Consider the following 11773-nt stretch of genomic DNA (forward strand, 5'->3'; position numbering starts at 1 on the left):
GATGCGTGTCCTTCTTCCTAGGTCTCTGTTCCTCGCGCACTGTTGTCATGTTTAACGTGAGTAACAGGTGAAAAATTTTACGCATGCGTACCGGCCTGCTTCTCAATAACCTCTATTGCCCCTCTCTCTGTGATAATGTGAACACAACAGTGAGTTCTCTTTCATTGACATGGCCTCACAGTTCAAATATGCATTCTTCTTAATTAGTGCGCCTTGTCCTGCAGGTATTTTTACTCTGCTCGAACCTGCGTGGTCCCTATGTGTTTTGTCAGCGTGACTCAACCCTATCTTCAATAGTACGAGCGGTTGGTTAAATCACGCATTTACATTCGAGTGCGTCACACAATGCGTAGAGCAGGCTTGAAAGCACCCTTTTAGCGATGTGCGATGCACTTGTCTAATGGACACCAGAAAAAAAAAACAAGTACAAAAAAGAATTAGCCTTTACAAACATGATGTTTCCTGCAACCAAACAGGCGCACCTTGAGCCGATTAGTCTGACAGAATGCGTGCATAGGTTTTCGATCAGCACCAATGAATCATGCTGGTGCCTAGAAACGGTTGAATTCTGCGTGATAAACAAGCTTTTTAGCAATTATTGGCGTAATGTTTTTAGCCTTCTTAGCACAAAATAGACGTTTGCAATTGGCAAAGATGGTGCTTTTTTGTCCCTCAGCGCCGATTCCCACATGGCGAAGGAAGAGGAAGACGAGCAAGCGGTTCTCCACTACAGGCGCCCGGGCGCCGCTTGCGTTCGCGATGGCGTCGTGAGAAGTCGCCGCCGCCGCCGAAGGCGAGGCCCGGTCGAGCCACGCGGGAGGTCCGACACCCCGGGCGACGCCTCACGGTGCCGGTGATGCAGTGAGACCCGCCTGCGCGACGCAGTTTTATAGCAGCGATGTTGGCCACAAACGACGTCGGCAGAAGGATGTCCGACATGTCCGGCAGGTCCTCGCAGGACACCGGTAAGTGCTGTGCAATATATCCTCTTTCAAGAGCACGTGCACAGCTGAACTTATCTTAGGTGCCAAATGCAGGCAAATTTGATGTAAGGAACTACGATATGAGATATTCTTCAGGATGCGAGAAATTACACAGTCTGGAGAGGAAAAGTAAACAGACAGTAGCTTACATAGTTACTAATTTGACAATAGTCACTGGCAGCAAAATTCACTCCGAAATGTAGCTACCCATGGAGGTAACACGTGTAATATAAAGGACAGCATACAGCAGAGTGCCGTTGTTCCAGTGGGCATTGCCGATAGAGAGATTTCATACATTTTTCAAAATTCCCACAAACGTTCATAGATTGAAATGGGAGATATTTTTCTATGAATACAAGCTTTCGCTCGGTGGCCTGAGCTTGCTAGTTGCCTACGCCTATATCTGACTTATGCAGACCATGGCGATATTCTAAAGTGTAACATAGTAGCGTGCACTAATGAAGATCTATAAATGAAGACAATGATGCAATTTTTAAGGCTGTCTGCATGAAGCAGCTGCATGACGGCGATTGTTTGCAACCTGCATTCCTATCCTGAATGCATAAGGTCTTGAGGAACCTTGAGAGTTTGATCTAATTAAAGTTGGGTTTCTTGGATCGGCTTGTGCTAGCTTAAATTATATCGACATTGCATATATGACGCACATCTAAGATACATTTAACTGATGCTTTTCATTTTTTATTACTTCGTAGTGTACATCTGCGTATTACAACAGTCTAGGCTGAAAAAAACGCTTTCACAAACATACTATTACTTGTCCTGTTTCTGCAGTCGACAGCCAAGGAGAAAATACTCTAGGCTCCACAGAAGAAAACCAGATCATGTGAGCATCTGTTTTTTTCATCTATCTGATCCCACTTTTTTGTTAGCTTGAATAATGGACTCTGCTTTTCAAAGAGGGCTAAATAGTTGTTGGAAGGGTGGCTTGAAATGACAGGCGGTGTGGGAAGAAAGAACGCTTCGAAAGCTTATTATTGCGATAGCAAATATAGCGACAATTCAAGGGAAAGCTTGTCGATGATGTCGCCGTGGTGGTCTGTACAGTGTCTTAAGTTCTATAAGATAGTTCACGATTCGCGGGAAGTACGCTGCGGAATCAATTAATGTGATTCGAATGTTATGAAGTAAGGCAAGCAGCGACCTCCTTCAGGACCCAATCTCCCCAAGCTCTAAAAAGCGCTGGCGAAGGGGAATAGAGACGCTTTAGGAAGCGAAGCGGTTTTCCTGCTCTTTGTCGTCTTAAACGCGAAGTAAGCAGTGAGAGCTTAGCACGCACAAAGGTATTCAAGCCGTCTACTGATGAAAAGTTCGAGATTGGGCTAGTTGGTATTGCATCTTCAACAACCAGCGCAAAACGGACAAGGGACAATTGAAAGCGAACATAGACAAACGCTGCCTTCCAGCTGAGGCTGTTCCTCAGTTGGAAGACAGCGCTTGTCTCTGTTCCCTTTCAATTGTCCCTTGTACGTTCTGCGCTGGTTATTGAAGACGTCTGCTGATGTCTGTCGAAACAGCGCTCGTGACGGCGCCCTTTTGATCAATGTTCACAACTGCTGCCCGACAGACGCAGCTCCCCCCCCCCCCCTCCCACAGTGCCTGCGCCCCTTCATGCTCCTTCGGCAGACGAAAGACGGGCACAGCATTTTCTCGTTATTTGAGGGGCCATTCACGCTAGGCCTCACATGCGGGTAGATGATATCACATGCGCCTTTCGTGCGACAGATATGGCCGGCTCCTTTCATATCAGCTTCAGTCGCTCTCGTCGGCAGCGCTAGCTTGTTTTTACTCCTGCGTAAAACATACGAGGCGAGGGGCGATGTTTTCGATTTGGACTTTATGCGGAACATGACGGCGACGGCGAAACCCTCTGAGAGGGTCGAGATAATTGCTATCGCAATAAAAATTCGGCAGATCCCACGCGTTTTGAGAATCGGTTTCATGCGGAGCAGTCGTCGAGTATTTTTACGCTGTACTTTATGGCTTTGAGCCAAGCGTTACGAGGTGTATCGACGTGTTTTTGTTAGTGTAGTAGCAGTGTGCACGTCGTGCGCTTACCAGGCACGTCGACAACATTGGCGCTTAAAGGGTAACTTATGGTGCGACGTAACGTCAGCCCTCACGTTAGAGTACATACGTCAGTACTACCGAAATTAAGTGCACTTTATGGTGCAGTCACGTGAATATCATATGTAGCTTTCGTTAATGTATTCCTCCGGGATCGAGCAATGCTTAAATATAGCTTGCTGAGTCACACGAATACAAATGTAATGTTAATTAGGCTGCTGTAAAAGCGGAGCCAACACTGGAACCACAGACGTTCATCTGACATGATGCCTGTATCGTAGAAGCACATATGTAGTGTTTATTGCTCTCTTGTAAAATTGGATAGCCAGCACTACAACCACAGTTCACGTTGCACCAGCATTACGCCTACATGGGCTGCCTTTCCAAACCAGTTTATAGCCCTGACGAGGCTCTGTGGTTGAATACCTGACTGCCACGTAAAATGCTTGGGTTCCATTCTTGCTGGGATCCTAATGTCGATTCTTTCCATTCGTCGGGTAAACGCTGCCGATGTCGGTTTTTCTTAACGCTCTCGCACTTAAATTACCAATGTCTGTTCTCGCGTTTCCTGGGTAGATATAATCACCTGTGGCGCATACCCGTACACCGCGGCCCGTGGTAAACGCGTATGTCTCACATATGTCTGGAGGAAATGGTTTGACGACGTACGCGACAGAATTTTCACGTTATCCATGTTATGATCCGACAGTCATATTCATCAAATCCTCTTACCCTTCCATGCCAATTTTGGTCTACACCATGTTAAGGAGGCGATCACGAGAGCACCCAGACGTAGGCGGCTAGATAGATAGATAGATACGTAGATAGAAACGCTCAAAGTACCAAAAGTACGCTAAGAAATGCTTCCCATTTAAAAGCATGTGAACGCGTTCGGGCAGAGGATGGGGAAAGATATTTGCGTGTGAAGCCCACTAGTGGCACATGCAGAGACTACAATTTTCGTAGCCGATAGACAACTATACATACATTGTCATTCACACACTGCTTCGCATTTAGCACGAAAAGTACGTTTTACTTGTTTGAACCCGTCCGAATTTCAGGAAATTTGGGCTGTCGGGTCAAATTAGTTCGACAATGTTAAGTGCATGTTATCACGAAGAATAAGTGTGGCAAGCTTTCCCAGAGAATTTAATGCATTAATGATATCTTCAGTGTTTATCTGCGAAGAATGTTGGAATGACAAGTAGACTGATAATTTCATTTTGAATTCGTGGGTACCGCCACCATGAGCTTTTAAACAAATCATTGCTCTGTTTCTTAGGTCGTGGCGTGAAATTACAGAGGTCCAGGATACCGTATGCGCCTGTACAACCGTTCCCACACATGTGGGAACGCGGCAGTGCCCTTCATTTATTTCTTAGGGAGGCGAAATTGTAAGTGCCAACAACCCAGGATGGCAGCATCTAAACGCATAGGTAAAATAGTTCATGAAAATCACCATCCCACATAGGATTTGGGCGATCGATCTACCATTAATTTCCTCGCTCCTCGAACAGGTTTACGGTGCAGCGTATCTGGTCGAACCATCCATCTTTGTCTTACCGTTGGAATATATCTTACTCTGTGTAGGCATCTCTTGTTTGGCAACAAGCGGTATTTGCCCTGTTATAAAACAAGGTCGATCGATTGTTTTTACCTGAATAGCCCACCACCACCGGCGCCACCGAGGCGACGCGTCCGATGCCTGTTGCCGATGCTCTTGGCCATGTTCTTGGTTCTCGTGGGCGTCGTCGCAACGCCTGTGGTCGTCTTTGTTCTCGATGGAAACGGTAAAGTGAGCAAGTTCATTTTTGGGTCGTGCAGCGCTCACAAGGTGTGTGTGTGTGTGTGTGTGTGTGTGTGTGTGTGTGTGTGTGTGTGTGTGTGTGTGTGTGTGTGTGTGTGTGCGTGTGCGTGTGCGTGTGTGTGTGTGTGTGTGTGTGTGTGTGTGTGTGTGTGTGTGTGTGTGTGTGTGTGTGTGTGTGTGTGTGTGTGTGTGTGTGTGTGTGTGTGTGTGTGTGTGTGTGTGTGTGTGTGTGTGTGTGTGTGTGTGTGTGCGCGCGCGCGCGTGTTTGTACGCCTCGGCGCTCGATGGTACATGACTGGAGCATTTGACGTGGAATGAACAGTCACAACTATGCTGCGCCAGCCACGAAGTCGTAACTACTTAAACGTGTGTTTGAAACTTGCAACTCAAGCACACTCATGTGAGGCCGCGAAGCCGTCTTTTGTCAAATTAAATAATCATAGGGCACTGAGTGAACTGGGCTGTTCGGACAACATTCGACGAAACACAGACAGTTTAATTCGTATGCCTATACAATTGTGGCTCGAAAGCCGCATCAGTAACTGTCCAAGTTTGAAATCCATTTGGCGTGTATTTTACAACCCCCCTCCCTCCCCACAATTTATACTTTCCTTCGTTCCTACTGCACGTTCAGAGGAGAAAAAGAGCAGGTGTGAAGAAAAATTCGGCAGGTCCCACACTTTGTGGAAATCGGTTTCATGCGACAGCCAGTAGATCTATGCGGCATTTTTAGGCTTTGAGCCAAGCGTTATGAGGTGGATCGACGCGGTTTTGTAAATTCAGTTGTGTGCACATTCTGGGCTTACAGGCACGCCGACAACACTAACGTTTAAATGGAAACTTATGGCCTGACGTAGTATCAGCACACACGTTAGAGCGCAGACGTCTGTGTTATTGAAAGGAAGTGCATGCTACGTGGCGATGATGCGATGTCATACGCTACGGCGCTAACCGCAATATCGTACGCGGTGCTAAACGCGATATCATGCCTTAGGATATCACGCTGCGGAGCGATATGGTACGTAACTTTCGTGAGCGTATTCCTCCGGGGTCGAGCAATGCTTGATGATCATATGAATACAAATTTATTCTTTATTAGACTGCTATAAAAGCGAAGCCAACACTGGAACCACAACTGACATTATCTCGACATGTCGCCTGTATCATATGATTACATATGTAGTTCTTATTGCTTTTTTATAAAATTAGATAGCCAGCACTGCAACCACAATTGACGTTGCACCGACATTACGCCTGCATAGGGTCTTTTTTGCAAAGCAGTTTCTAGACCTGTCGTGGGCATGTGGCAGTATACCTGACTGCCACGTAGAATTCTCGGGTTCGATTCCTGCTGGGATCCTAATATTTATTCTTTCCATTCGTCTGGACAACACTGAAGATGTCGGTTTTTTTAACGCTGTTGCATTTAAATTACCAATCTTTTCAGGAGCTGGCTCGCAAGGTTCTTAAGCTGGGCAAAATCCCACGCCGTTAGCGTAACCTTACTTACAGAGGCGACCGCTGCCGGCGCAGCTCGTGCGAAAGAGAAGTCTTTTTGCTCTTGTTCCTCGAGCGCATTGATGACGACATTAACGCAGGCAAAACCACTTATAGCATAGCCAAATGTAGCATGCGGCGCTCGCTCCACTCCGGCAGTGCGCTTCGATAATAGTAACATGAACGAAGAAGACAAGGCGGCGGAGCGGAGGGCTCGCAAGGCAGCAGCAGCGCGGGCTCACCACCAAGACCTTGCGGTGAGAGCTCGCGAGGCCGCAGAGGGACGTCAGCGTTGTGCGGACCGCGAGATACAAGCCCGCGATGCCGAAGCAGCGCGGAAGCGGCGGAGAGAGAACCTCGAAGAGGTACGGGCGCGGGTTGCGGCGGCCAAACGTCGAAAGTGGTCGCTGCCTGAAATTGGTGGCGCCGATACGCTCTTCAAGTGCGATTTCCTCGACCACGCGTTCGGCCACAGCTACAAGGTCTACGACCGCTTGTGGTTCGACAACAACCTGATCACAAGCGCTACTATAACAACGCGTGACGTCTTCATGTGAGAGTAGAGGAATTGTACGGAGCATTCACGGTTTACCCGATTATCTCACAGCCAGCTCCTCAATCATCATTCACTTCGTGGATATGGCGTGATTTTTTTCTCGCACTTCATGGGTAGACATAAACTGTCAATCACCTGTGGCTTATACCCGCATATTGCGGCCCGTGGTATATGGGTTGCCACACGTGTCTGGCGGAAAGGGTTTGACGACGTACGCGAAAGGATTTTCACGTTATTCATATCATGAATAGGCAGTCATACTCGTCTAATCCTCCCAGGCCAACTTTGATGTACAGTGCGTTAAGAAGGCGATCACGAGAGCACCCACACGTAGGCGGCTAGATAGATAGATAGATAGATAGATAGATAGATAGATAGATAGATAGATAGATAGATAGATAGATAGATAGATAGATAGATAGATAGATAGATAGATAGATAGATAGATAGATAGATAGATAGATAGATAGATAGATAGATAGATAGATAGATATAAACGCTCAAAGTGGCTTGGGTTCGCTAAATGCTTCGCATTTAAAAAATGTTGACGGCAATTAGAAAAATGCCGTTGCATAGGTCATTTTCCCTGAGGTCATTACAAGTTCATATTTAGCATTCTTTGTAGGTACAAGTGCGCTGTTTATTTTGCATTTTGTTGCTGTTGGTGTTTTTTTTTTCAGTGTAAAAATTGGTTAAATCGATGTTGTGTATTCGAAGTTGCGACTTTAGCCGAACCCTCTTGTTGCACATTGAATATTTGTGGTTTTATTGATGACTGATCTTTCTCTTATTTCGGGACAGGTGAACTACCATTCTTCGGTAAGAAGAACGAGACCACGGTCGCTGAGCTTAGCCTGGCCTCCATCACGCAAACCGCCACGCCGAAAGCCTCCGGCGCGGCGGCTTCGCCAATGGACGGACCCCAGGAAAGAATCGTCGCATTGACAACACCTCCGCGTCCCAAGTCTTCGCACGTTACTCCCGCCGGCTCGGCAGCCGGGTCAAGATACCACGCCGCACCGCACCACAAGTCGGACTCCAACCGCGAACGCGTCTACGCTCCCACCGTAGGAGGCACAGCAAGCAGGACCACGATCGGAGCCACGGCAGAGGTACAGGCTCTCAGCGAGCAAGTCATTGTCGTGCCCAAGGGAGGAGTGATGAGCAAGCTGCGGGCCGCCGGTGCGGCAGACTCTGCCGCTGCAAAGGCGCTTCGTAAAGCACGCCTACCCAAGTCTTCTCACTCCGAGGTGAACATATCGGAGCAGAGGGATGACAACAACGCGACGTCTACAATGACCACGGGGAACCACACAGCTAAGCCAGTGGGTGCCAAAGACAACGACGCCGCGGCCGTGACGAACGAGCATGCGATCGCGAGCGCTGCAGCGAACGACAGCGGCACTACCAAGTATGGCTTGAATCATTTGCCGTCCGCAGCCGCCCTGAATAGCAGTAGGCAAGCCTTGCACTCCATAAGCGAGCGTCATAACCGCGTAGCTCGCAAGAAAGCCTATCGCCGCAAGCGCGACAAAAAGTCACCTACGATGGGTGTCACTTCATGGAAACATTCGACCACGCACCCCTCTTCGCTTGATTCACATGCCAGCCACGAACACCCTGTCACAAGCGCTAGCTCAAAACGGCCACGCGGTCGAAATGTTCAAATATCTAACACACTTGTATCTTTCGAACTTCGACGCAAAGGCTCCACGAGAAGCTCGGGCAGCGGAGAGGCGAAGGCGCATTCGACCCCGCTTATTCGTAGCCGCACCTCACCACCCACGTTCTCCGGGCAAAATGAAGACGCCTTGTCGTTTCTTAATACGCGAACAGAGCTTAAATTTGAGGGCAATTCAAGCACTAGTAGCTCCGACAGGAAGGACACGCACATAGAATTAGGGAACGTGAGTGGCATCACCGTTGGGGCGGAACATTCGGTAGAAAACCGTAACTTTACTAAAGCACCGACCTACAAATACAGTTCATCCTTGGTTGTCGCAGCTAACTCCTCATTAGAACCTGCTCTGAGAGCCACGCACACTGTTGCAGACAGCGCACACAACAGTGCGTCCCCGCACTCTACGGAAGAATCGAAGCGTAAGAAGGACACTGAGGTTGGCGATGGTCATGAGCACTCTATTGTGACAGGCGGTAGCGCTGGGGAAATGAACAAGCGAACTGCGAGCTCTCGAAGAGGAATAAATGAAACAGAGCGACGAACCAGTAGTTTTGGCGCGCTGAACGAGAAAACAACCATTGTTCCCAAAGCCGTTGTTGATACGTCGAATGCGCAGAACCGGAAATTGACGGAAACTCTGAAGCCGGAGACGATGCCTGAACTCGTGCCCTCCGACGACTGGCGTGACTCCTCGTTTGTTAATGACACGCTCGCCAATAAGAGGTCATTGGCCACTGCTAACGACACAATACCCAACGACGAGAAAAAATTTGTCGACTTCACAAATGAACGTCGTGAAGACAATGATATTGAAGACACCGGCAACAAATCATACATTAAGACAGCAAATGACAACCGAGAGCTGGATTACAGTTCGAGGGAAGTAAGTGAAGCGTCTTCGCTTTCGCAAACTCAAGATTTCGCATCAAGCGCCTCTTCCAAGATACCCGCATCGAGTATCACACCGAGGCATACCAGTGAATCGGAAGCGCACCACTACACCGGTTTCTCGACGAAAAATCAAAATTTGGTTCATAACGGAAGCCAGGTTGAGAGCGGCCTTACTGCGAACGATGAGACTCAAAAAAAGGAAATCACTAAGGCGTCGCCTCCTGGAATTGAAGCGCGCAAAATTAGTCCAAGCACTACCGCGCCTGCAGAGAAACGCCTGGCGACCGCCGTCGCTGCCCCGGAAAATAGTAGTTTAGGTGACGCCATGGCAAATACCTCACAAAGGCTCGAAGAACACGATTTAGATAACGGTAACGCCGGCCTCGTCGCGTTAGAAGTAAACTTCGGGCCCCGCATGAAAAGAACCAACAAGGCTTCTGCAACCACAATTAGCGCAGTGCCTTCATCCAAAACGGCCCTCGGTGCGTCCAGAAGGCCTGCGAATGGGACAACTCACCAGAGCGCAGGATATGCCAGCCATACATCGCCTTTGGCGATGTCGTTGAACGAACATGGCATTCGGCCTCTCCGAGGCGACTCCGAGGTTGCGCGTCCGGCTGACGCGCATGCCAATACATCTACCTCACGCGCGGCTAACATTACGCTGAATATTCACCTTGCTGGTGGAATCACCGGTGGCAGAAGTCAAACGACGGCACTAGACTCAGAAGACGATGAGGAAGATGACGACGAAGACGGCGATGACGACGTGTCGAGTGTGACGGCAACCTCGCGAAGAAAAACAAAGTTGACGTCATCGATACCTCATGTAGTGCTAAGTTTTACGGTCGCCACCGCTGAAACACGGAAAGGCAGCTCACCGAAATCCGTCGCAACCATTACAGAGCGGCGGACATCTCTATTTGCTGGCCCTAAAAGCGCTGAGGTTAATTTGACATTGCGTAGCATTGAAGCAACAAAGCGCAATAAAGTCAACGGCATTTTGCGCCTTGGCGTGACGAGCGAGACTAGAAGTCCCTCAACATTAGGTAGCGCAACGACTCAGAAGCCAGGTCAGCCGTCCGAGTCCGCGAAAAATCGTGATACCACTAACTACTCCTCCCGAATTGCAGGCATAGACCTAAATGGGGAGAAAAAGGTGGCGAAACAAACGCCTATTGCCCCAACTCAACGTCCTCCTCAAAACGGAAAAGCTGCGGCACCTTCTCAAAGCAGCGCGATTCGAACAAGTACAGCACCGACGGCCACCTCTCGCAGCCCCCATAAAGGGGAGAAGAATTCCTCGGTTAACGTTAGCGATGATGGCGCTATCTGGCGCAGAGTTCTTCCAGCGCATAACGCGTCCACGTCTGTGACGAAGACGACCGCACAGCCAGACTCGGGCGTCGGCGTAGACTACTACGATGACAACAAGAACGAGACGTCGCCTTCTGGAAGCGCAGAGGCGGACGACAGCCACGGCGAGCCCAAGACACGGAACCGCAGGATTTCCGGCGAGATCAGCGTCCCGACCAAGTCCAGCAAGAAGCCGGACGTGTTTCAGACCGAATACTACTACGACGATTCGCCGTCACGCAAGACGGAGGAGTCGACGACGCAGGACATCACGGAACCGGGATACGAAAGCGTTCCCGAGCAGGAGGCCATTGACGAACTCTTCTCCTGAAAGGCTCGCCATGCAAAGCCGACATTTAAGCAGAGAGGTGACATTTGTTTGAGAACGGGTGCTTTACGCAGCAGCAACGAGAACCCTGGCAGAAAAAAAAACAGTGCACGTGTTCTCTAGGGAGATAAAGCGGCGCAGACTCGGCTACGTCTTTCACATGGAATCCAGGCAACTAAAACAAGTACGGTCAATTGCGCTGAGAAAGTGGCGTGTCTCAGCGAATGACTTTATTCGTGCTCGTCTTGATGCTATGTATCAGTAAACAAGCAAGTGCCACCAGAATTTTTCGTGGAAGAATTCGCAGGTTTTTATTCCGATTGGTACCAGCGTCTGTGCAGTTTCTCCTTGCAACGCTAACAATCACACACACGGCCTATTCGTAGAAACTTGAGGTTTCACCACCTTCCTCATAACTTGTACTTTTCAATAGGACTATATACACGCCTCCGTTATCAAGCACTTTATGTAAGTGAGCTTTAACTTGGAAGCTCATGGCTTAATTCACGGGAAAGAATAAATAATTCCCGCCTCACATGCCGAATGAATACTACCCAAAAAAACGTACGTTTCAGGGACACTTGCGTGA

General features: G+C 48.8%; 1 protein-coding gene across 1 annotated transcript; it reads left to right on the plus strand.

Moving 5' to 3' along the window:
* The first annotated feature begins 720 nt into the window (after positions 1-720).
* LOC119391612 (uncharacterized) lies at positions 721-11187 on the plus strand. Its single transcript, XM_037659281.2, has 6 exons — positions 721-965; positions 1776-1827; positions 4734-4858; positions 7730-8253; positions 9226-9492; positions 10882-11187. Exons 1-6 carry the CDS (start codon positions 899-901, stop codon positions 11185-11187), a joined length of 1341 nt encoding a protein of 446 aa, XP_037515209.1. The 5' UTR covers positions 721-898.
* Positions 11188-11773: the final 586 nt, after the last annotated feature.

Source organism: Rhipicephalus sanguineus, chromosome 4, assembly GCF_013339695.2.
Source record: "Rhipicephalus sanguineus isolate Rsan-2018 chromosome 4, BIME_Rsan_1.4, whole genome shotgun sequence".
Lineage (NCBI taxonomy): Eukaryota > Metazoa > Arthropoda > Arachnida > Ixodida > Ixodidae > Rhipicephalus > Rhipicephalus sanguineus.